The sequence below is a fragment of the Sebastes fasciatus genome, chromosome 6, assembly GCF_043250625.1.
Source record: "Sebastes fasciatus isolate fSebFas1 chromosome 6, fSebFas1.pri, whole genome shotgun sequence".
NCBI classification, from domain to species: domain Eukaryota; kingdom Metazoa; phylum Chordata; class Actinopteri; order Perciformes; family Sebastidae; genus Sebastes; species Sebastes fasciatus.
In genome coordinates this window covers 31,125,116-31,150,938 of record NC_133800.1, presented here as the reverse complement: position 1 = coordinate 31,150,938, position 25,823 = coordinate 31,125,116, and the positions used below count along the sequence as shown (strand labels likewise).

The window sequence follows — 25,823 nt, the reverse complement described above, 5'->3', positions numbered from 1 at the left end:
TCTGTCACGTTTACTGAGACATCAAAGGTTTTTAATATCGATCGCACACAAAAAGTGAAACACACATCTGTGATGCAATGAAGGTGTGAAATTAAGAGCTACTGTAATGACACAAGAAAGAAATATGCATGTCTCTGCCTTTAAGACAGTAGCCAATGGGGTTTTAAGCAGTAACAATATGGAATAATAATGAGGAAATAATGAGACCTGGTGGTGAATCTCTCAGGTTGACGGGTTGAATAAATCACTTTCACTATAGAAAAAAAATCACTATAATGTAAATCCTGTTCATATAGGCTACAGTAGCATAAAATAAGCACAAAGATAGATGTTGTTAGGGTGGTTAACTTGGTCAAGAATATAGAATAATCAACGCGTTCTCATCCCAACTCGTCACATACTGACGCTCTGTCAGATCCCTCGGCGTCACTTTTCGGTCGCAGTAAACGCCTGAAAGCCACCACCCGCTGTGTGTCTTTTCACTCTTAAAGCTACGTCGACACACATCCGGCGCACTTCCCCTGAGTGTTTAATGTTGACCCAGATGAGTTTACATTGTAGTTAAAGGTACTGCTTATAACTTCTTACACGTATAAATCAATCCGGGTCGGTGTCCCATGCGCGCTTGAGTGTGGCTACGCTGTTCAGACTCAGACTCCAACATAAACTACACTTTTAGCTGATGTGTGTCGCCTTACTGTTTTGAGTGATGCTCGTTCATGTCTGTATGTAGAGTGAGCACAAGCACGAGCGTGAGCAATAGGATGCTGACTTGCATTGACTTAACGGCCACAGGTGTTGCTGTTAACAAGCAATTTCTGATTCTTACATCGAGTCCCTTTAATGGATATTGGATCTCATATTGACGCTAACGGGTGCCTTAAGCGGCGGTATCGAAAGCCGATGGCTGTGACTATTTGAGGAATGACAACGGGCTGGAAAAATAATTTCCTTATTAAATTATTATTGAAATACTTATATTTTAGACTTTTTAGAAGGCCGACGGCCGTGACAATGCATCAGTGTTTGACTCCCTGGGAATGAGAACGGGTTGAAATAATAATTAACAAGAAGGTGCTCCTTATATTTCAGACTTTTTCATTGTCTTTGTGATCCAGGTGAGTTGTTTCTCTGACAGAAAAGAGTACACTCCAGGCTTTTTAATCAAGCCACACTTCACTCCAAAAGAAGTGACACCGACTAGCGCTCCATTGCACAACAGAGGGCCTCCTGAATCCCCCTAGAAAGACAATAAATACATGTCATTTTCAGGTACAAAGATAGCAGTTAAGATGGTTTCTTCCTGCACAAAAAAAATTCAAACGTACTCACCTGACAGCTATCAGCCGCGTTTTTACCCTCTGAACCAGCACATATCATGTCTCTGGTGATAACATACTTAGATTGGCCGTAATATTCAGGAGAGTTGCACTTCACTCTTTCGATCACCGTCACATTGACAGACCTCAGGACATCTGAAGGTTTCTTGACATTGTTGTTTGTGGTCCCCCATCCAGCCACCAGACAGTTGCTGCCAGCTGCTGGGTCTTTGACGGTGTTACCCAACTTGAGACATTTCACCGTCTCTGTCATCTTCACTGGTTTCTTAAGCTGAAATTTAAAAAAGGAATTACTGATGTTGACTGTTGTCATAGTCACAACACAAAGAAAGTATGTTTCCCCAAGGCACCATTAATTTCCTCTCTGGATTTGCCATTCCTCATCCATCCACCAGATGCCCTCAGACTTTCACACCAGTCTCATTCACCTGCTCAACTGTTTCCACTTTCCCTCATCAGCCCTCCAGTATATAACTAGCCCTTTTCCACTCATACACCTTTGCTTTCTGGCCACGTGAACCTGATCTGCTCCTTGTTTTCCCCTGTTACCTGTCCCCTGACCTGCTCACCTGCTGTGCTGTCCTGTTCCCTACTTCTAAACGTATTCCTAATCTGAAGCCTTCAGTAAACTTCCCCTCATCCTACCTGCTTGCCTGGTGAGTTTTGGCATCTTTCTCTCCTGCCTAAACAGACTTATTGAGTAGTTTCTCACTCATCTTGAACCACTTTCCTAGCTTGCAGATTGTTGCATCTTTGCTTCATGAAGTGGTAATTCACTACTGGTAACTGTTGCCTTACCTTGAGCAGCATGAGGTCATTGTCGTAATCAGTTGGATCATAGCAGGGATGAGGAAAATGTTTTTTAACCTTGCAGACCTGCCTTGAATCTTTTTCGTTTTCTTTTTTTTTGAAGGAGTGCATGCCCAGAATCACCTCGTCAATGCTGCAAGAGCAGGAAACAGGGTTTTATTAGCTCGGACGCAGAGTTTAACATGCTAGGAGTGCATTAATCAATGATAAAATTATGACTTTACTGTATCAGTTTCATCATGTGCATAATCCCATTTACAGTTTTTCTCAATTGTTTAAACACTAGTACTTGGGACACAATGACAACAACCTGTAACTGGTGTATCAACCCCCTGATCCAATTTTGCTAAAATACAAGCACATTTCCTGCTTTACAATCACATTGCAGTTGTAAACCACACTTTTTTCAAAATACTACATACAATTCTTTACATTTGGCCCAATCTTCAAGGATAAAATCTCTTGTTTATTACGTAAAAATATTTTACAACATTACATATTTTATTTTACAGGAGTAACACTGAATGTGCAAAACCAACACTGTTTCTTAGAAATGTCTATGCATATGATGGTGTGTGTGTGTCATTTGAACAGTTTTGAACAGTCATTTGAATTTCATTTTGTAGAAGAGGTGTTGAAGTTTTGCCTTTCGTGTGTGTTTTTGGATTTGTGTTCTGAGAATATGAGGTATGCTTTCAGAAAACGTGCAAACAATTGAGAAAAACTGTAATATATATATATATATAATACGGTCAGGATATGGCTTTTTGCTGCAGTGTCAGTAAGTGTTGGGACTTCAGTGTTGGTTGGTCAGCCAAATAGTTGACTGAAATGATTGTCCTCAAACAGAGCTAATGTGACTGTGTGATTGTTGAAAGTGTAAAACTGACTCATGTGTGTGGACTAATATAATGCAGGTGTGTTTATCTTCACACTACATTTTTCTTTAATACCTCCTTTAGTCTGTTCTTTGTCGGGTGTGGAACAAACAAGTCGGCCAATTCAAAATAATTAGTATTGCATATCATATATATATTTCTTGTTTTGAATAGCATTGAAGAAACTAGTAGTACTAAGTTCAACTTAAATAACGTCATTTGAGTGGTTCCCAACCTTTTTCTTTAGGGCATCCTTGTTCTATCATTGAGTAAACTGACGACCCCTGATTAAGTGACATATTTTATGGATATTTCATATTATATTCAATGCATAACAATAACGGTACAGAACAACTGATAAACTGTACAATTAACCCAAATAATGAACGCAAGAACTGCAGAAAGTTTGTGTAAAATGAGCCATTTGGATGAATTTTGAGCAGATAATTTGAATATTGCATCGGAGATGAGTTTTCCTGTTATTTTTAGGAACTTTTTATACAAGTCTCTGTCTGTAATGTAGTTTTTTTGGCAAATATACGTACTGAATAGGCTTCTTTTTCTTTTTGACAAATTCAGTGTTTGGCCGTTGTTCTATCAGCTCTTCGGTTGTTTTAACTGCGTACTTTTCTAATGCAGGACGAGACTGATCAGCAGAGAGGGAAGGCTCCGTGACTATAACTTGTGTTCAGGTCTTCACTGTGCCCTTATCCTGTTTATATCTTAAATAATAATCCAAACCATTTAGTTTTCTTCACAGAAAAGAATGAAATGCTGAGATACAGGCCAACTGTATATTTTAAAAAAACGTCTTATACACCTCAAAATCAACCAGTGATTTAGAGCACGGACTGCACTTCTTTTTTAATGTTTGATTCATGCTTTCTCATTTGATTCTTTTGTCCAAATTAAAAATTAGTTTGTCCAAAGTGCAGATAAAAAAAAAATGTTCCAAGGCTCTAAAGCATATCCTGCCTCACCCTATGCCCTTTGTGGTTTCTTGAAGTGAGTGGCATTTGTGCTTGATGACAATCACATGCTTTCCTGTCAGAAGTCTGTCTGTCCATGTACTTTACATGTTAGAATAAGTTTTGCCAAACTAAATCTTAATAATCTTGCTAGAATCAGTAGAATTGTTTGGTTGCTGTTCCCCAAAAGGAACAACTGTAGACATATACTGACCTCAAAACACAAATACATCATTTTAAATGTTCGTGTGCAAAGCAGCCTCGTCAATATTAGTTTTACAGTACCAGTAGGAAATAAACGTCTTGTTCTTACCCAATAGTACAGTGTGCAGCAGTCAGGACCCACGATGGATGGATGAGGGTCCCTCCACAGATCCCTTTTGGACCTTGCAACAGAGCCATGTAAGGCAGCGAGTGGGGCTCCACTTCTTTCCCACCAATAATCTCCGCACCATGACCTGAAACAGAACACACACTCTGCTCATTAATTCAACAAAGAAGTATAGATTAGTAGGAGTGTTTTTAGGTTGTAGCGGGCTAAGTTTTAAAGCTAGAGTGAAGATACTGGTATCATCTGAAACTAGAAAACCCAATGAATCCATTGGTACCAACTATTTATGCAAAATTTTGGCTTGGCCATTTTCAAAGGGGTCCCTTGACCTTTAACCTCAAAACATGTGAATGAAAATGGGTTCTATGGGTACCTACGAGTCTCCCCTTTACAGACATGCCCACTTTATGATAATCACATGCAGTTTTGGGCAAGTCATAGTCAAGTCAGCACTCTGACACACTGACAGCTGTTGTTGCCTGTTGGGCTGCAGTTTGCCATGTTATGATTTGAGCATATCTTTTATGCTAAATGCAGTACCTGTGAGGGTTTCTGGACAATATTTGTCATTGTTTTGTGTTGTTAATTGATTTCCAATAATACATATATACATACATTTGCATAAAACAAGCATATTTGTCCACTCCCGTGTTGATAAGGGTATTAAATACTTGACAAATCTCCCTTTAAGGTACATTTTGAAACGTTAAAAAATGTGCAATTAATCACGATTAAATATTTTAATCGATTCACATTTGACCTATAAATTAGTCAATAAAATAAAACATAACGGCTGCACTGTAATATTGAAAGTAGCATTAATTTACATTCTACATGAATGAGGAAGATATCACAAAGTAAATAACTGCGATATAAAAGAACAAGTGACTCACTTGACTGGACAATGAGGAGGACCACGCAGCAGATAACGACCCCCGGGCAGAACATCATCTTCTCTGGTGAGATGGTGAAGGCTCTGAAACTTACCTCTAAGCACACACTTTATGTGTTAAGCTCGAAGGATGTGGTCAGACCATGGAAATGCGTGAGTCAGCAGAATGAACGCAAGCATGACATGAGAATCGATGTGTCCTGTCTTCTTTTAAAAGCCTTGTGGTGACACTTTATTGTCATTTCCCAGTCATCATCACCGTATGATTGTCAGACTGTGTGGTGGTGGTACGTGAAGCATGTCACATCATCAGGGTGCAGACATGTAGTTCACTATGGGTGGGCTTAGTGTGAAACCTAAAACTTGAGGCTGTTGTCAAGCCTTTCAGCTACACTTATGAGTGTGTATTTATATTAACGTCATCTAATGATTCAAAGGAAATCATGAGAAAGTGGAACATGTTGGCTGATGTGACACCAGGCTGGTGGAGGTGAATTGCTGGATGAATTGGATGCTATATTTTATTTTACCTTAAAGCAACAGTTTGACATTTTAGGAAATACGCTTACCGGTATTCTTCCTTTTTCTTCCACTCTCATATTAAATATTGTAAGGCTATAAGGCTACAGTCTACAGCTGGTTAGCTTAGCACAGATAAACTAGAAACAGCTGGCCTGACTCTGTAACAAAACCAGCACCTCTAAAGCTCACCAATTAACAAGTTAGCCTAGATTTAATTGGTACAAACACTGAAGTGTAAAACCAACTATTTACCGTTTTACAAGCCTTAGCCTACAGTCTATTTCAGGCCAGGCAAAGTAACTTTCTAGAGTCAGCACAACTCAGAACCATAGACTGTATATAAGAAGTGGACGTATTCACCCTGACGTCACCCATTGGTTTGTGGACTGCCGTTTTGAAGCCTCTAGTTCAGCATTTATTGCCGTCGCCATGTTTGCAACCAGAAGTGTCCATACTTGCCAACCTTGAGACCTAAAAAATAGGGAGGATTTCAAAACCAAAGAGGGGGTCAAATTTGAGTTTCCTACATTGTGGTGACATTTGAAGAATGAAAATGACAAAATAATAAGTACCCTGCAACAGCATTTTTTGTTAAATAGGCCTACTTTTAATTTTACTTTTAATTCTCAGGAAAGAAAACTGAATAATTCTCCCCTCTGCTGTGAACTTGTGAGTCTCTTGTATACACTAGGCTAATATTCATCACTATTCAGTCATTCATTTATTCATGTTTTGCTCCTGCTTGAGTATTTCTCTCTTAGTACTCTCCATTTCTCTCTCCTTCGCTCACTCACTGAAGGTCCTTTCAGACACAAGGCGATAACGACACCACTGTGCTCTGAAACCCGTTATCTCCAATGGCTTGCAGCACGCCACGACCTCTTTCCTGTGATGCTGTGATGTGCGGTGAGTGCAGCTCAAACCACGCCGCGTCAAAGATGTTAAGATGTCACGAACACCTCTGTTGGGCTTATACACGTTATAGTCAGTGCGAGAAACGGGTTGAGATGACGACGAAAAATTGCCATAAATTGGGAGAATTGTAACCCCGGGAAAATCGGGAGGGTTGGCAAGTATCGAAGAGACACGAGAGGGTGGAGCTAAGTACAACCAAACTAAAAAATTCATTTTTAGGCGACCAAAAAGGTTATAATTAACTTTCATGAACTGGAAACACACTGTGAAAGGTCAAAGTTGTAAGACGAAAACACGGACAACTCTCAGATCGAACAATGCCGTGGTAGCGACCTGTCAATCACAAGGTAGCCACGCCCTAGAGCATCCCCTGCTTTATGGTCTATTTGACTCTAAATGGGACCATCATTTACTAATGAACATCATACTGTATTGAAGAAGACTTGAAACTAGTGATTGAGACCATAAACTCATGTTTACAATGTTTACTGAGGTAATAAATCAAGTGAGAAGTAGGCTCATTTTCTCATAGACTTCTATACAATCAGACTTTTATTTTGCAACCAGAGGAGTCGCCCCCTGCAAGTTTAAGGCACTTCAGCATTGGCTTCACTTCTAAGAACCAAGAAATAGTCCGGCACATTAATTCCCCGTAAAATGTACTTTGATGCTAGTAGGCAGATTTTTCTAACTTTACACAGAGAAGCACAAAGAAGCATGTTTCCCAAAATGTTGATCCTGTGTTTTAATTTTCTTAAAATGAGCAAAAGAAATAGTCCTGTCATCATCTTACAGTATTTATTTATTCATATGGCTAACATTAGCAGCCACCAATGAAAGCAACAAGTCGCTTACAGTAGCTTACATTTATTGTTCAACACTCACAACAAAGTGTTACAGTATATAGCCTAATATCCTGAATGCACCACAAATCTTAAACTAGTTAGTTTTTGACCCACCCATCCACCCCGACCTGCTCCCTACGTGGTGTTCGCTGCTCTTTATACTTCGCGGTTCACAATTACGTAGATTACATGTTAGCGGATGGGACATGGGATAAACGAAAAAGTCAAAGTACACGTCAAATAAATTTTTTCCAGAGATGGTTTGTCATTTTAGATAGTTCTTATCTTGATGATGTATGTTCAAGTGTTAATCTTTCTGATAATGATCGTCATGATTGGCAGCTGTGAGTCTCTCTCACTGAAGCTGCGGTCATGCTCGGCTCGTGATTGGTTCAGATGGGTGACCTCGATACAGTGTCTCCATCGCCCAATCACTTCAGCGCAGACTCTGGCCCCAAATAGAGAGGCGAAGTCCCGCCCCTTTCGGTGACCTTGTTTCGAAAAAAATTTGAACGATAGTCCACAGAGATATTTTTTTGATCCCGTTTCAATTGCACCATGAATCACACATATGATGTTTGTCAATTTAAAAAAATATTTTGCAAGTCAAGAATGTCGCAGTATCGGATCAAAAAAATATTTCCTTATAGCTCTCTCCATTGACTACCGTTCATATTTGTTCTGAAATAAGGTCCCATGGGGTCCATCGGAAGGGGCGGGACTTTGGCTCTCTATGATGTCAAAATCTCAAGATGACAGGTGCCGTATACGGGATATTTTGGCTTCCCTTCTGTACAGTGGGAGGAAGTGGAGACGCGTCATCCGTCTTTATATACAGTCTGTGGAGATTACAAATTAATAGGAGTCTCATAGAGCGCCATATTTCTTTGATTGACGTAAAAAACGTTAAGTCAACTTCTCTTTAGCAGCCACAACCGTTTACCAGATACGTCACCCACTAACCAGACAAAAGAACCCTCCTTCTCAAACAGTAATCAGCCAAGATGAACACGTCAGACTGAATAATGAAGTGAAACAAAATAGCAACTCATCCTGATTTTCAAGCTAAAAATCACCACCAGATTAACTGCAATTTTTACACTTTTAAATAAATAACAATTACTGAACATCTAGAAAGCCATCAACGTATTTTAAATTCTATTTATAGGATTTTTAAAAGGATGTTTTTCACATGTAAGTCTTTCTTTGCCCCCCGACAATTCACAAAACCTCAGGAAACTGTGACATGTCATAGCGAACGTAGTGACTTTTGATGTGTTTCATCATAGTTTCACATTTACTGAAAACCCAGGACATGAATGAGTCAGCATAAAATGGCATTTAAATATCTCGGCGATAGACGACACAGCTGCAGCTCCAACTGTCACACCGATGCTGCTCTACTAATATTACTCAGCCTGTATGATGATGCAGTACATGTATTCCTACGAGGCTGTTGTGAATGTGTTGTAGTTGTCTAACCTGTGAGCTGGTAGAGGGGGCTGAGGGAGGGAAACTCCCAGGACCAGCAGGTGACTTGGTGATGAGGAAGGCCGTGACCTGTGACCAGATATTTCTTCTTTTCAGCCCATCGTAGAGAACAGATCTGCAATCGGAGTCATTAGGAATAGTCTGTCTGATATTTATACAGTGTGAAAACCGAGGTGGGCCAGTGTGCGTTTGTGGGTGACCATGGTAACGGAGAAAACAAAACGGGCAGATGGTTGGTCAGTGATAATTCACTTAGAGCTCAAATAAAGGACATGCTGGAATTTCCTGGGTGTGGTTTTTTCCCCTTCACCTTTAGCTACAAGAGAGTGCCAAGGTAAGTATTTTTATTTTATTTTTGTATTTATTTTTAACCTCCTACGCACACACTAATATTTCAGCAAAATGACACATGTTGTCAAGCAGATTTTAGTCATGCTAGAAGTGTGACTCATGGCTAAGTCAGTCGGCCCAACACTTTGATCCAGACTGAAATATCTCAACAACTATCAGACGGATTGCTGTGAATCTTTCTACAAAGATTCATGGTCCCCAGAGGATGAATCCTACAGACTTTGGTGATCCCCTGACTTTTCCTCTAGCGCCACCATGAGGTTTACATTTGTGGTTTTGAGTGAAATATCTCAACAACTATTGGATGGATTGCTGTGAAATTTGGAATAAACTGTCTCCTCTGGAAAAACTGGAATAACTTTTCCTCTGCAAGCAGCATCATTAGTTCAAAAATTAAATTTATATATATATATATATATATATATATATATATATATGTTTTGTCTTTTGCGTGGATGTGTAGATGTCTTAATATCTGTATTTTTTTCTGGTCTGTCATATTTTTGTTAATCTTACTGACCACTCCTTTATACATAATGTTTGGTTTGATTACCTTTTGTTTACCTGTATTCACTGCTGTATTGCTGATTGTATGTCTACATCTCTTTAGTTCAAATAATATAAAAATATAAAAAATTTGATCACAAAAACAAAATAATACATCATAATTTAATTGTTGATTATTTGTTGTATTATTTATCTTAATCTGCAAACTAACTAAAGGTAACAAATAAATGTAGTGTAGTAAAAAGTACAATATTTACCTCTGAGATGTAGTGGAGTAGAGGTATAAATTAGCATAAAATGAAAATACTGAAGTAAAGTACAGGTACCACAAAATTGCACTTAAGTACAGTACTTGAGTAAATTTACTTAGTTACTTTCTACCACTGGTCTCAGTAGTTGTCTTACAGTAAGTTAGATGCTAGATTTGATGTGTATAGCCAATGGGGACCAAAATGCATTAACAATATAGCATATTTCTATTTTTCTATCTCTTATTAACAAGACTAATTATTTTTTTATTTATTTATTTTATTTATTTTATTTATTTTATTTATTTTATTTATTTTATTTATTTTATTTTTTTATTTATTTTATTTTTTTATTTATTTTATTTATTTTATTTTAAGTAATTTTTAGTTCTGTAAAGTGAAATAATATTGACCAACAGGTGAGTAAAATCTCCTCTTTGTAAATTTCTGCACCACCAACTAGAGCAGAGAGCACCACCTAGTGATGGAGCATGAAAATACTGAAAGTATGAGTGTCAGCGCCACATTTACAGTTAGTTCCAGGTCATAAAGTCTCACTGAGTGTACACAGTAGGTGTAATTAGTAGGCTAAGCCCACAAGAATTTAAAGTGGGGAGCAAATACTGCAGAGAGACAAATGTGCTCCATCCGCTCACGGGAACGAAAGAGAACAACGGTGTTTAAGATAAGAGAGACAAAGACAACGATGAATAATCCTTCCATTAATGTTACTGTGCCAACTTTAATCACACTGGCAAACATTTCCTTTTACTGGATGTGTTTGACGTGTTCAGTATTTGAACAAAGGCACTTATGCAACACTCATTTGCACGTTTCCTGTCGGGGGGTCTTAAGATACGCCTTGTGAATGTGACTCCTGTGGTGTCTCTGGTCTGAGTAAGCACACGATCAGCAAGATCTGTTTTTTTTTCTCTTTATGGTTCAGCGCTTCATGTCGTCTGCGTTGACATCACTATACTGTAATTGCAGGAAGCGTTTTAGAGCAGGAAGAAACAAGAAAATGTCTGTCACGTTTACTGAGACATCAAAGGTTTTTAATATCGATCGCACACAAAAAGTGAAACACACATCTGTGATGCAATGAAGGTGTGAAATTAAGAGCTACTGTAATGACACAAGAAAGAAATATGCATGTCTCTGCCTTTAAGACAGTAGCCAATGGGGTTTTAAGCAGTAACAATATGGAATAATAATGAGTAAATAATGAGACCTGCTTTACCTGAGAATTAACCTTTATCACAAAATCTTTCCATGATTAGTGGAACAAGAGTTGAGCTGAAGCCTCAATGTCAATTTAAGCTTCTGATGCAGGAAGTGGTGAATCTCTCTGGTTGACGGGTCGAATAATTAAATAAGTCCCTTTCATGTAGGCTACAGTATATCTCATGGGGATAAAGTGAAAGTAGCATAAAATAAGCACAAAGATAGACGTTGTTAAGGTGGTTAACTTGATCAAGAATACAGAATAATCAACGCGTTCTCATCCCAACTCGTCACATACTGACACTTTGTCAGACACTCTCGGCGCACTTTGTGTTTAATATTGACAGATGGGTTTACATTGTAGTTAAAGGTACTGTTTGTAACTTCTTACATGTATAAATCATTCATCGGTGTCCCATGCGCGATCGCTTGTGGCTACGCTGTTCAGACTCAGACTCCAACACAAACTACACAGAAGCACCAAAACCGCAAAGTTATATCTAGTGAAGCCCGTCTTGCAAAACAGTGTTAACGCTTCCTGCTTTGGCCTCTTGACCGTGGTCAGAAGACACAGTGGAGTCCGTAGCTTTGGTCTCCAGGGCCGAAGTCGATGCTGTTCTCACTCGCTCCACCTCTCACGTGCATGCGCGCACACTACACAGAGAAGAGCAGAAGAGTAACGTTTTCGTCTCCGACCAAAACTCCGGTGTCTCCCCCTGTTCCTTCTGACCACGGTGAAGCAGGAAAAGTTGACACTACGATCAGCAGTGATTCATGGAGAGACCTTCGTCTGGTCAGCTAACATTACTGCCAAGCAGGTCAAATGTAGAGTGATATTGTGGTTTTAGCTGACGTGTGTCGCCTCACTGTTTTGAGCGATGCTCGTTCATGTCTGTATGTAGAGCGAGCACGAGCGCGAGCAACAGAACGCTGACTTGCATTGACTTAACGGCCACAGGTGTCGCTGTTAACAAGCAATTTCTGATTCTTACATCGAGTCCCTTTAATGGATATTGGATCTCATATTGACGCTAACGGGTGCCTTAAGCGGCGGTATCGAAAGCCGGTGGCTGTGAAAAAATTATTTCCTTATTAAATTATTATTGAAATCCTTATATTTCAGACTTTTTAGAAGGCCGACGGCCGTGACAATGCATCAGTGTTTGACTCCCTGGGAATGAGAACGGGTTGAAATAAAAATTAACAAGAAGGTGCTCATTATATTTCAGACTTTTTCATTGTCTTTGTGATCCAGGTGAGTTGTTTCTCTGACAGAAAAGAGTACACTCCAGGCTTTTTAATCAAGCCACACTCAATTCCAAAAGAAGTGACACCGACTTGCGCTCCATCGCACAACAGAGGGCCTCCTGAATCCCCCTAGAAAGACAATAAATACATGTCATTTTCAGGTACAAAGATAGCAGTTAAGATGGTTTCTTCCTGCACAAAAGAAATTCAAACGTACTCACCTGACAGGTATCAGCCTCGTTTTTACCCTCTGAACCAGCACATATCATGTCTCTGGTGATAACATACTTAGATTGGCCGTAATATTCAGGAGAGTTGCACTTCACTCTTTCGATCACCGTCACATTGACAGACCTCAGGACATCTGAAGCTTTCTGGACATTGTTGTCTGTGCGCCCCCATCCAGCCACCAGACAGTTGCTACCAGCTGCTGGGTCTTTGACGGTGTTACTCAACTTGAGACATTTCACCGTCTCTGTCATCTTCACCGGTTTGTCAAGCTGAAATTTAAAAAAGGAATTACTGATGTTGACTGTTGTCATAGTCACAACACAAAGAAAGTATGTTTCCCCAAGGCACCATTAATTTCCTCTCTGGATTTGCCATTCCTCATCCATCCATCAGACTTTCACACCAGTCTCATTCACCTGCTCAACTGTTTCCACTTTCCCTCATCAGCCCTCCAGTATATAACCAGCCCTTTTCCACTCATACACCTTTGCTTTCTGGCCACGTGAACCTGATCTGCTCCTTGTTTTCCCCTGTTACCTGTCCCCTGACCTGCTCACCTGCTGTGCTGTCCTGTTCCCTACTTCTAAACTTATTCCTAATCTGAAGCCTTCAGTAAACTTCCCCTCATCCTACCTGCTTGCCTGGTGAGTTTTGGCATCTTTCTCTCCTGCCTAAACAGACTTATTGAGTAGTTTCTCACTCATCTTGAACCACTTTCCTAGCTTGCAGATTGTTGCATCTTTGCTTCATGAAGTGGTAATTCACTACTGGTAACTGTTGCCTTACCTTGAGCAGCATGAGGTCATTGTCGTAATAAGTTGGATCATAGCAGGGGTGAGGAAAATGTTTTTCAACCTTGCGGACCTGCCTTGAATCTTTTTCGTTTTCTTTTTTTTTGAAGGAGTGCATGCCCAGAATCACCTCGTCAATGCTGCAAGAGCAGGAAACAGGGTTTTATTAGCTCGCACGCAGAGTTTAACATGCTAGGAGTGCATTAATCAATGATAAAATTATGACTTTACTGTATCAGTTTCATCATGTGCATAATCCCATTTACAGTTTTTCTTAATTGTTTAAACACTAGTACTTGGGACACAATGACAACAACCTGTAACTGGTGTATCAACCCCCTGATCCAATTTTGCTAAAATACTAATACAAGCACATTTCCTGCTTTACAATCACATTGCAGTTGTAAACCACACTTTTTTCAAAATACTACATACAAATCTTTACATTTGGCCCAATCTTCAAGGATAAAATCTCTTGTTTATTACGTAAAAATATTTTACAACATTACATTATTTCTCTGTCTCTGTCTCTGTCTCTGTCTCTGTCTCTCTGTCTCTGTCTCTGATTTCATTTTGTAGAAGAGGTGTTGAAGTTTTGCCTTTCGTGTTTTTGGATTTGTGTTGTGAGAATATGAGGGATGCTTTCAGAAAACGTGCAAACAATTAAAAAAACTAATATATATAATAAGGTCATGATATGGCTTTTTGCTGCAGTGTCAGTAAGTGTTGGGACTTCAGTGTTGGTTGGTCAGCCAAATGATTGTCCTCAAACAGAGCTGATGTGACTGTGTGGTTGTTGAAAGTGTAAAACTGACTCATGTGTGTGGACTAATATAATGCAGGTGTGTTTATCTTCACACTACATTTTTCTTTAATACCTCCTTTAGTCTGTTCTTTGTTGGGTGTGCAACAAACAAGTCGGCTAATTCAAAAGAATTAGTATTGCATATCATATATATATTTCTTGTTTTGAATAGCATTGAAGAAACTAGTAGTACTAAGTTCAACTTAAATAACGTCATTTGAGTGGTTCCCAACCTTTTTCTTTAGGGCATCCTTGTTCTATCATTGAGTAAACTGACGACCCCTGATTAAGTGACATATTTTATGGATATTTCATATTATATTCAATGCATAACAATAACAGTACAGAACAACTGATAAACTGTACAATTATCCAGATAGTGAACGCAAGAACTGCAGAAAGTTTGTGTAAAACGAGCCATTTGGATGAATTTTGAGCAGATAATTTGAATATTGCATCAGAGATGAGTTTTCCTGTTATTAGTCTGTCTGTATAATGTCGTTTTTTTTTTGGTTGTTTTTTTTGACAATCATATGTACTTAATAGGCTTGTTTTTTTAAAAAAATTCAGTGTTTGGCCGTTGTTCTATCAGCTCTTTTGTTGTTTCAACTGCGTACTTTTCTAATGCAGGACGAGACTGATCAGCAGAGAGGGAAGGCTCTGTGAATATAACTTGTGTTCAGGTCTTCACTGTGCCCTTATCCTGTTCATATCTTAAATAACAATCCAAATCATTTAGTTTTCTTCACAGAAATGAATGAAATGCTGAGATATAGGCCAACTGTATATTTAAAAAAAAAAAACGTCTTACACACCTCAAAATCAACCAGTGATTTAGAGCACGGACTGCACTTCTTTTTTAATGTTTGATGCATGTTTTCTCATTCGATTCTTTTGTCCAAATTAAAAATTAGTTTTTCCAAAGTGCAGATAAAAAAAAAATGTTCCAAGGCTCTAGAGCATATCCTGCCTCACCCTATGCCCTTTGTGGTTTCTTGAAGTGAGTGGCATTTGTGCTTGATGACAATCACATGCTTTCCTGTCAGAAGTCTGTCCGTCCATGTACTTTACATGTTAGAATAAGTTTTGCCAAACTAAATCTTAATAATCTTGCTAGAATCAGATCTTGTTTGGTTGTTGTTCCCAAAAAGGAACAACTGTAGACATATACTGACCTCAAAACACAAATACATCATTTTAAATGTTCGTATGCAAAGCAGCCTCGTCAATATTAATTTTACAGAACATAATATCTTCCACCAGTAGGAAATAAACGTCTTGTTCTTACCCAATAGTACAGTGTGCAGCAGTCAGGACCCACGATGGATGGATCAGGGTCCCTCCACAGATCCATTTTTGAACGCGCACCAGAGCCATGTAAGGCAGCGAGTGGGGCTCCACTTCTTTCCCACCAATAATCTCCGCACCATGACCTGAAACAGAACACACACTCTGCTCATTAATTGAACAAAGAAGTATAGATTAGTAGGAGTGTTTTTAGGTTGTAGCGGGCTAAGTTTTAAAGCTAGAGTGAAGATACTGGTATCATATGGAACTAGAAAACCCAATGAATCCATTGGTACCAACCATTTATGCAAAGTTTTGGCTTGGCCATATTCAAAGGGGTCCCTTGACCTCTGACCTCAAGATATGTGAATGAAAATGGGTTCTATGGGTACCCACGAGTCTCCCCTTTACAGACATGCCCACTTTATGATAATCACATGCAGTTTTGGGCAAGTCATAGTCAAGTCAGCACACTGACACACTGACAGCTGTTGTTGCCTGTTGGGCTGCAGTTTGCCATGTTATGATTTGAGCATATCTTTTATGCTAAATGCAGTACCTGTGAGGGTTTCTGGACAATATTTGTCATTGTTTTGTGTTAATTGATTTCCAATAATATATACATTTGCATAAAGCAGCATATTTTTCCACTCCCGTGTTGATAAGAGTATTAAATACTTGACAAATCTCCCTTTAAGGTACATTTTGAAACGATAAAAAAATTGCAACTAATCACGATTAAATATTTTAATCGATTCACATTTGACCTATAAATTAGTCAATAAAATAAAACATAACGGCTGCACTGTAATATTGAAAGTAGCATTAATTTTCATTCTACATGAATGAGGAAGATATCACAAAGTAAATGACTGCGATATAAAAGAACAAGTGACTCACTTGACTGGACAATGAGGAGGACCACGCAGCAGATAACGACCCCCGGGCAGAACATCATCTTCTCTGGTGAGATGGTGAAGGCTCTGAAACTCACCTCAAAGCACACACTTTATGTGTTAAGCTCGAAGGATGTGGTCAGACCATGGAAATGCGTGAGTCAGCAGAATGGACGCAAGCATGACATGAGAATCGTTGTGTCCTATCTTCTTTTAGAAGCCTTGTGGTGACACTTTATTTATTTTTTTTCATCATCACCATTTGATTGGCAGGCTGTGTGGTGGTGGTATGTGAAGCATGTCACATCATCAGGGTGCAGACATGTAGTTCACTATGGGTGGGCCTAGTGTGAAACCTAAAACTTGAGGCTGTTTCCAAGCCTTTCAGCTACACTTATGAGTGTGTATTTATATTAACATCATCTAATGATTCAAAGGAAATCATGAGAAAGTGGAACATGTTGGCTGATGTGACACCAGGCTGGTGGAGGTGAATTGCTAGATGAATTAGATGCTATATTTTATGTTGCCTTAAAGCAACAGTTTGACATTTTAGGAAACACGCTTACCGGTATTCTTCCTTTTTCTTCCACTCTCATATTAAATATTGTAAAGCTGTAAGGCTACAGTCTACAGCTGGTTAGCTTAGCACAGATAAACTAGAAACAGCTGGCCTGACTCTGTAACAAAACCAGCACCTCTAAAGCTCACCAATTAACAAGTTAGCCTAGATTTAATTGGTACAAACACTGAAGTGTAAAACCAACTATTTACCGTTTTACAAGCCTTAGCCTACAGTCTATTTCAGGCCAGGCAAAGTAACTTTCTAGAGTCAGCACAACTCAGAACCATAGACTGTATAGCGGACGTATTCACCCTGACGTCACCCATTGGTTTGTGGACTGCCGTTTTGAAGCCTCTAGTTCAGCATTTATTGCCGTCGCCATGTTTGCAACCAGAAGTGTCCATACTTGCCAACCTTGAGACCTAAAAAATAGGGAGGATTTCAAATCCAAAGAGGGGGTTCTGGGGGTCCTTTGTTTCCCGCATTGTGGTGACATTTGAAGAATGAAAATGACAAAATAATAAGTACCCTGCAACAGCATTTTTTGTTAAATAGGCCTACTTTTAATTTTACTTTTAATTCTCAGGAAAAAAAACAGAATAATTCTCCCTTCTGCTGTGAACTTGTGAGTCTCTTGTATACACTAGGCTAATATTCATCACTATTCAGTCATTCATTTATTCATGTTTTGCTCCTGCTTGAGTATTTCTCTCTTAGCACTCTCCATTTCTCTCTCCTTCGCTCACTCACTGAAGGTCCTTTCAGACACAAGGCGATAACGACACCACTGTGCTCTGAAACCCGTTATCTCTAATGGCTTGCAGCACGCCACGACCTCTTTCCTGTGATGCTGTGATGTGCGGTGAGTGCAGCTCAAACCACGCCGCGTCAAAGATGTTAAGATGTCACGAACACCTCTGTTGGGCTTATACACGTTGTACAGGGCGAGAAACGGGTTGAGATGACGACAAAAAGGTGTGAAAAATTGCCATAAATTGGGAGAATTGTAACCCCGGGAAAATCGGGAGGGTTGGCAAGTATCGAAGAGACACGAGAGGGTGGAGCTAAGTACAACCAAACTAAAAAATTAATTTTTAGGCGACCAAAAAGGTTATAATTAACTTTCATGAACTGGAAACACACTGTGAGAGGTCAAAGTTGTAAGACGAAAACACGGACAACTCTCAGATCGAACAATGCCGTGGTAGCGACCTGTCAATCACAAGGTAGCCACGCCCTAAAGCATCCCCTGCTTTATGGTCTATTTGACTCTAAATGGGACCATCATTTACTAATGAACATCATACTGTATTGAAGAAGACTTGAAACTAGTGATTGAGACCATAAACTCATGTTTACAATGTTTACTGAGGTAATAAATCAAGTGAGAAGTAGGCTCATTTTCTCATAGACTTCTATACAATCAGACTTTTATTTTGCAACCAGAGGAGTCGCCCCCTGCAAGTTTAAGGCACTTCAGCATTGGCTTCACTTCTAAGAACCAAGAAATAGTCCGGCACATTAATTCCCCGTAAAATGTACTTTGATGCTAGTAGGCAGATTTTTCTAACTTTACACAGAGAAGCACAAAGAAGCATGTTTCCCAAAATGTTGATCCTGTGTTTTAATTTTCTTAAAATGAGCAAAAGAAATAGTCATGTCATCATCTTACAGTATTTATTTATTCATATGACTCTTACATTAGCAGCCACCAATGAAAGCAACAAGTCGCTTACAGTAGCCTACATTTATTGTTCAACACTCACAACAAAGTGTTACAGTATATAGCCTAATATCCTGAATGCACCACAAATCTTAAACATTGAACCTAAAGGCCTGAGGGACATGAGAACGGCAAGATTTGTGGTCACAAATGGGCTATTTTCTTCATGTAAAACATGTTCATTGCCTAAATCCTCACTATGTGTTTTAGACATCGCTTAGTTTTGAATCAGAATACTGTTTTGAATTATGTGAATAATGTGAATTTTTGCTTTCAAAACATCCAAATGAGTGTAGTAACAGCAAAGGCCTGCTGATGATGAGGATGATGATAATAAATTATGATTTTACTTAGTCAGCATGTGAATAAAGGCCCAAACTTAAAATACTGTATCAAACAAAACAGGCTACTGAGAGCAAACAGATAATAAAAACAACATAAAAGTGCAAAGAGATACCAAATGCCATGCCATGATATGACTAATACTATCAGAATTTGCTGACACATTCACATTAAAGTTCCCCTTTAAGCGTTAATCTGAACTAAAATATTCTCTCATATGATTTCACTGAAATAATGTTTTTAGTTTTAAAGCTTTAAATCACTTTTTAGGGTTAGTTGTAACATCTGGCATGCAGGAACACCAGATGAAATAGCACATATTGTGTCAAGAAAATAAGTAGCTTATACTTTGCAATTTCTTCTTGCAGCTGATTCAATGACTCTTTCTTTTTCAGCTGCAGTCACATGAAGTTGCAGAAAGGCTGGTCGTGCAAATGCTGCCGCCTACAGTTTAATAGTTAAATTACATTTTGAGAACATTGTTCCCACCTTTGTTGAACCTACAGTACGTATGAGAACGTCATAATTTTAAGAGGAAGAAGAGCCTCTAAATACAGATCACACACGGTTTCCCAACTGGAAGTAAATCATCTACATCGACTCTTCGGCTCATTGATTTATCCATTGAAGATCATTTGCTCCATGATAACACATCAGCTCAGATTATAATGAGTGATTTTACGACACTGGCAATATTTCAGAAATGAGAACGTAAGAAAATGAAACCAGTAGTCTGCTAGTTTTAGTGGAAAAACGGATAAGACGATAGTAAATATGACACAAAAATACCACCAAACATCCACTGACTGCAGTTAAACATCATAGTTGCTCATCAGAACCAGCTCCAAAAACAGATGCATAAAATGCATTGATGAAATAATACAATTCCTCTAAAGGCTTCAAAATAAAAGGTTAAGCTTTCTTACTGGATATTGTGAGTGAACCACAATCACATCTCTATCTTGATCATGTGAACTGTGATCAAAATCAGTGCTAACTGTGTTTCTGTAAAGGAACAGCATGAGAAGAGTGCTGCAGGAACGAGTCCTAAAACAAGGAAATGAGTAAGCATTTTAGCACTTCCTGTTCCCTCGTCTGGAAGTCAATGGGTTTTTATTCAATGGGTTCTTAGTTAGCTGCCTGAAATAAGGTCTGTAGTTAACACAAGCTTAATAGATTTTAACATTTTGTTCTATGACATAAAATACATAATTTGTGTCTTAAAAAAAGTGGTTGCTAACGAGAGGCTAAATTAAACTACAAAACGTCATCACACCGACACATCCGCCTTTACAGCCTCATTGTGTATACTCGTGCTCATGCAACCGTGGTGTAGTTCATTTGCCACAGAGCTTATTTTCTGCAATAATCCAAAACCCAATGGAAAAATCCCATTGGCTTTTTGTGGAGGGAACCAGTACGATGCTAACTTCCTGGTTGGCCCACAAAAATACGTCATCCCTGAAGCACTCTATAGACATTATCTAAGCCTACACCTTTCACTCTAGCTTTTCTGAACGTTTTTAGTGTGCAACTTTTTTAGTGTTTAGCTGTTTCAGAACGTAGAAGTCGCTAAAATTAGAGGTTAAAGTCCATTCCCTTATTTAAAGGTTTCAAAGTAAACCAAAAAGCACCCAAAGATGTCCTAATTTTGATTTATACCAACTCAGCACCTCTGAGCAACAAGTTAGCTGCCGAAAGGCTTTCACTGTGAAGCAGCGACAGGAACGTGGGAATACTGAGATGGTTTATGCAAAATGGAGAAGAATGGAGCAATGAAACAAGTGATCTACAAGGTCACATGGAGGGTCATTTCTATGTCGATGTTCTCATCACTTACCAGTTGAGTTGACCATCTGGTCAGTTTCTCAAACACTTGTTTTCCTTAAACTGACCAGTTGTGTTCAATTCTGTATTTTTCATCAGCCCTGTTTTTGCCAGATTAGCAAATTCGTCTTCATATCGTTATGATATTCAACTTGTTCAGGATATTTCATGTTTACATTCGTAAACAATTCATGCCATCGAGAACAAGGTTACTAAAGGATTAAATAGCCTTTTCCCGTCATCTAAATCTTAAGGATTTTTTCGATTTCCTCAGGGATCAGAGTAACAATTGATTCCTCAGTTGAGAGCTCCACCGGTGAGACGGCGTGATCTGACTCCTTGACATCACCTGGAGAAGAAAAATAATGACATATGAAGGACACGTGGAGGGTAAATATTCAACACATTCTCACAGCAGTTTGTGAAATAGTCACAAAATTGAATCTACTTGATTTGTGTACACAGACACAAATTTCCCTTTTTATTTGTGATGCTCAGCACGACTTTCAAAAATGTATTTTTGTGCGTTTTCCTAAGAATGTCCAGCAACATGTGTCAATTTCCGCTCCAGTCTAGTTAAGTTTAGGAAAAGATTGACTTGGTTAGGTTTGGGCAACAAACTACTTAGTTAGGTTTAGGAAAAGTTCGTGGTTTGGATGACTTCTGGTTCTACACAGGACACGAAGACCGGTCTCCTGGGCGAAAGTCCTGTTTTTTGACCCACCCATCCACCCCGACCTGCTCCCTACGTGGTGTTCGCTGCTCTTTATACTTCGCGGTTCACAATTACGTAGATTACATATGAATTGATTTTGTGCTGACCATCATGAAAACAATGTGAAATTTGTGTCTATATACACGAATCAATACATTCAATTTCGTGACTATTTCACAAACTGCTGTGCGACTGGGCTGAAATATTTGACCTGCGTATATAATATGAGGCGTATTTTAGTGTATTCATTTAGAAGAAACGAGACTTGCCTTTTTTCAGGATACGATAAAGAAGCCACAGTGGAGGAAATAGAGACACGAGCTTCAGCAACATCAAAATTATAATGATGACTCTGTGCTGCCCATCAGAGTCCACTGGGGGAAGAGAAAAGACAAATATGCATCACATACAAATACATGAGATCAATTTTGTGCTGGGTTTCCGGTAAGACTAAATGACATTTAAGTCCTTCGTACCTGTTTTGACTTGTAAAGCTGTCGGGTTACTTTGAAGAGTCACGTTTTCTCCAGTAACACCGTCGGGCCGAACAACAAAAGCAGAAACCTCTATGAAGTGCTCTGTGGCTGAAGTCAGGTTGGAGATGGTGATGTTCATGAAGGCCGAGCCATCGGTGTAGGGGAAAACGAGCGTATCGCATGTGTTGGTGCATGTTGTTACGTTGTAACGGTGTGGCGTCATCTGCATAGACGCTGAGACGTTCCAGCTGAGAGTCACCTGATCGGAGCCCGCTGAGTCCACCGTCACTGTCTTTGGAGAAACTGGACCTGTGAGTGAGAGTAAACAAGTTAGAAAGGTTGTAGGTTCCCTAATCGGAGTCTGGTTCACTTGGTCTTGTGTTGAAGTCTGCTTCCCCTTGGAAAAGAGTTGCTCCCCACGGTCAGGGTTAGGTTGTTGTTGGTACAGCACAGTGATAACTAGTTAGGATTGGGGGATGGCTGTTTTAAGGGTCAGTATCGCAGGAATTGTGTTTCTCCATAACCTGGAGCCAAGACATTTAGATTTTGTCAGTGAAAATAAAATGTGACATTGAAAACATAATCTGAACTGAAAAAGGTAACGCTGACTTTGAAACACTTGTATTCGAAAAAGTTGTTTTGGCCTCTGAAAAATAAAACGAAATAAAATGTCATTAAATAAATCTAAGATTCCAATAAAGAAGGAAGGTAAAGCCTGTTTTTTTACCATGCACTCACAATATAATCGTATTTTATTTTTATATTAGGGCTGTCAAAGTTAACGCGATAATAACGTGTTAACGCAAATTAGTTTTAATGCCACTAATTTCTTTAACGCAACTTGAAATTTTTAGGTTGTAGCGGGCTCAGTTTTAAAGCTAGAGTGAAGATACAGATATCTAAATAACGCTCCAAGCGTTTTCTCTGGGCTCTCTGGCTTCCGCCCACAGTCCAAAGACATGCAGGTCAGATATGCATGCTATGTTGGCGATAAGATCAGGTAGGACCGGATTTTTAGTCATTACATCATATTAAAAAATAGTTTAGTTGGTGATGTCTTCCACAACAAAATTGCGTTCACCTTTATGTCGAGTCTGGCAGGAGTTTTGTGCCTTCTGTCATAGCAGCCAAAACACCTTGTTGAGCATCGTATTGCATAGACGTGTATGTAGCATTTATCAGTTTGTGAAATGTATAAACAAAGACGCATGCCTCACCCTGACAGACAAACATGTGCAGCTCTTCACAGTAGCGAGCCAGCAGCTTCTTGTCTTTCTTCAGCATTGCCTCCAGACTTGCACAGCGGCCTTCGTAGTTTCTCCTGTACCAGTGTTCATAGCCCAGCTCTTCCCCGTTCACCCACTTCCAGCCACTGAAGATGCTCTGACGCTGCAGGCCGAGCCAAAAGCTGACTTTGCTTGCAGTCGTGGCATTGAGGAGGGTGAAGTATTGCTCTTCCGTGCTCAGGACGGCGAGGTCAACATAGTGCCTCTGACAGAACTCCCGAGCTTTGAACCAGGACGTGGGTCTCTGGATCAGGAGGTCCTGTGAGATGATCTGGCCCACTGCTAAGTCATAGCACACCACTGAGTCAGGGGAACAGAGAGGAAGAGAGATGAGTTATTTACAGCTGCAGTACACTGTAATCCAGCTGGTTCTGCTTCAAATGCAAAATGCTACTGAAAGAGACTCTAAACAAATAAAAAGAAATGCAAAACAACCACAAAGAGATGCAAAATGACTACAAACAAATTCATAAATCACAAATCATATCACCTGCCAGCTGTTGCATTTTGCATCACATTGTATATCTCTAAATGCTGTACCCTTACAAAAAATAAATATAGTATTCAAGTATAAACCCAAGTATGCTTTATGTAATAATTATACTAATATCAATGTACTAGTAGTATATTTGTAAATGTACTACTTGAATACTTCTTGAGACTAAATTGGCCCACATTTTATAGTTTATAAAAGTATACTTTAAATGCAAGAGTAATAAACTTTGAGTACACCATTAGTTTACGTCCAAGTTGTATTTTGTACTGCAACTATAATATGAACTATACTACAAGTGAACTTATAGGTATACTGTTAGTTTACTAGTTATAATCTTGTAGCCCACTTTTTACTTTATGAAAGTACACTCTAAAGTATACTCTCCGTAAACTACTAGTTTAATAGTTTTTACTGCAAGTACAGTATACTTAAGTAAGTTTTCTTTAAGTGAACTTATAGTTCTCAGCCAAATATACTTTTCCGTAAACTTTTCAGTATAAGCCAAGTATGCTTGGACTATTCTATATACTTGTTGGTGTAAGCCAAGTAAACTTAAGTATAATTTTGTTAAGTGTATCTCTGATAAATACATAAAAAGTAAACCTGCCGAATGCTACTGAAAGAGATTTTAAATGAATAAAAAGAGATGCAAACTGACTACAAACAAACACATAAATGACAAATTATATCACCTGCCAGCTGTTGCATTTTGCATTACATTGTACATCCAAAACAAAAAAAGAAGTATACTTAAAGTTGATTGTATACTTAAAGACTTTTTCTGTATACTTGCCAAGTTCACTTAAACATTTCTATATACTTGCCGGTATAAGCCAAGTATACCTCAGTATAACTTGTTAAGTACATAAAAAGTAAACTGAAAGCATATTCTCTTATTTTAAGTTTAAAGAAGTATACTAATAGCACACTTGAAGTGTCAGTATTGACAATTTACAACAATCTTATGTCAAACTTGATCTAAATTAAAGAAATGAAGGAAAAAAATTACCCAGAACAGCCATTCGCTGCAGAATCTGCGTCGCACAGGCAAACATACAGCAAAATCTGTGTTTCTTCTGCCTATGAGTTGCTTATTTTTTCATTCCTTTACCGTCCAACAGCTGTCCATGTGCTGACCCAAATGTTGTTGATAATGTAGGTTTCATATCTCTTCCTGATCTGCCTAAACTTCCCTGTATGCTTGGGAGTTTTATACAATCACACTGTAGCGTGATGCAAGGGGGTGGAGAAAATGGGAGTGTCTGCTCACCTGTTTGGATGATGTCAGGATGTTTTCCTCTATAAAACCACACCACTGAACAACACCCTATTTCAGTCTCATTGCCTCATGATAGTGCAAAATATCATGAGGCAATGATATATATGCAATCTGCTCGAGCGTCACTAAAGTCATCTTTACGTTCTGATTATAGTGGTGAACAGAAAACAATGAATGCTTAGTTTGGCAGAGCAAAGTGTAACTGAACACCAGCAGAAAGGTGCTAAGCTTTTATCGGAGCTGCTAAACATACTGATATGCCCCACCCTGACCTCTATTTTTAGAGCTGGCGGTGTAATAATATATAAACAATAATTACTGTTAATTACATGAACAATCCACGTTTTTTTCAAGCAGGAAATGTTTGTAAAGAAAAAGACAATGAAGCGTGGGCAACCTCAGCCTTCACTCTGTGTCATGAATACTTGAATACTGGTTTGGATGTGACAGAGAAGTGTTTGCAAGAATAACAAGTGTCTTATCAGCCTGATCAGGGTTGGGATTTATCAGATGTTTGTGGTGACAAACCTCACA

The 25,823-nt window shown here is 39.0% G+C and overlaps 3 protein-coding genes and 1 long non-coding RNA gene across 4 annotated transcripts; 1 reads left to right on the top strand and 3 right to left on the bottom strand.

Annotated features, from left to right (window-relative positions):
* On the bottom strand, window positions 1-5,466 carry LOC141769801 (granzyme A-like). The gene is made up of 5 exons (XM_074639228.1): window positions 5,221-5,466; window positions 4,310-4,454; window positions 2,139-2,283; window positions 1,333-1,611; window positions 1-1,240 (listed from the first exon to the last, which is right to left on the bottom strand). Exons 1-5 carry the CDS (start codon window positions 5,276-5,278, stop codon window positions 1,082-1,084), a joined length of 786 nt encoding a protein of 261 aa, XP_074495329.1. The 5' UTR covers window positions 5,279-5,466; the 3' UTR covers window positions 1-1,081.
* On the top strand, window positions 1,618-19,743 carry LOC141769802 (uncharacterized). Its single transcript, XR_012594332.1, has 6 exons — window positions 1,618-1,996; window positions 6,372-6,410; window positions 6,541-6,647; window positions 17,732-17,770; window positions 17,901-18,007; window positions 19,606-19,743. It is a non-coding gene; the product is annotated as an uncharacterized LOC141769802 (long non-coding RNA).
* On the bottom strand, window positions 12,391-20,248 carry LOC141769800 (granzyme A-like). Its single transcript, XM_074639227.1, has 6 exons — window positions 20,137-20,248; window positions 16,585-16,678; window positions 15,686-15,830; window positions 13,588-13,732; window positions 12,792-13,070; window positions 12,391-12,699 (listed from the first exon to the last, which is right to left on the bottom strand). Exons 1-6 carry the CDS (start codon window positions 20,230-20,232, stop codon window positions 12,541-12,543), a joined length of 918 nt encoding a protein of 305 aa, XP_074495328.1. The 5' UTR covers window positions 20,233-20,248; the 3' UTR covers window positions 12,391-12,540.
* On the bottom strand, window positions 18,809-25,584 carry LOC141769798 (uncharacterized). The gene is made up of 5 exons (XM_074639226.1): window positions 25,020-25,584; window positions 23,446-23,814; window positions 22,229-22,537; window positions 22,022-22,126; window positions 18,809-21,386 (listed from the first exon to the last, which is right to left on the bottom strand). The coding sequence occupies exons 1-5, from the start codon at window positions 25,063-25,065 to the stop codon at window positions 21,280-21,282; spliced, it is 936 nt and encodes a 311-aa protein (XP_074495327.1). The 5' UTR covers window positions 25,066-25,584; the 3' UTR covers window positions 18,809-21,279.
* Between the last annotated feature and the right edge of the window lie 239 nt (window positions 25,585-25,823).

Excerpts from the sequence above, each read along its gene's own strand:
- LOC141769801 (XM_074639228.1), bottom strand. The coding sequence starts at position 5,278 with ATGATGTTCTGCCCGGGGGTCGTTATCTGCTGCGTGGTCCTCCTCATT. Across the intron at positions 2,284-4,309 it reads GCTGCACACTGTACTATTGG|CATTGACGAGGTGATTCTGG; the intron begins GTAAGAACAAGA and ends CTGCTCTTGCAG. Across the intron at positions 1,241-1,332 it reads ACGCGGCTGATAGCTGTCAG|GGGGATTCAGGAGGCCCTCT; the intron begins GTGAGTACGTTT and ends TTGTCTTTCTAG.
- LOC141769800 (XM_074639227.1), bottom strand. The coding sequence starts at position 20,232 with ATGCTGTTCCTTTACAGAAACACAGTTAGCACTGATTTTGATCACAGT. Across the intron at positions 16,679-20,136 it reads TGGTTCACTCACAATATCCA|GTGAGTTTCAGAGCCTTCAC; the intron begins GTAAGAAAGCTT and ends GTGTGCTTTGAG. Across the intron at positions 12,700-12,791 it reads ACGAGGCTGATACCTGTCAG|GGGGATTCAGGAGGCCCTCT; the intron begins GTGAGTACGTTT and ends TTGTCTTTCTAG.
- LOC141769798 (XM_074639226.1), bottom strand. The coding sequence starts at position 25,065 with ATGTTTGCCTGTGCGACGCAGATTCTGCAGCGAATGGCTGTTCTGG. Across the intron at positions 23,815-25,019 it reads GCAGCGAATGGCTGTTCTGG|TGGTGTGCTATGACTTAGCA; the intron begins GTAATTTTTTTC and ends CCCCTGACTCAG. Across the intron at positions 22,127-22,228 it reads AGCTTTACAAGTCAAAACAG|TGGACTCTGATGGGCAGCAC; the intron begins GTACGAAGGACT and ends CTCTTCCCCCAG.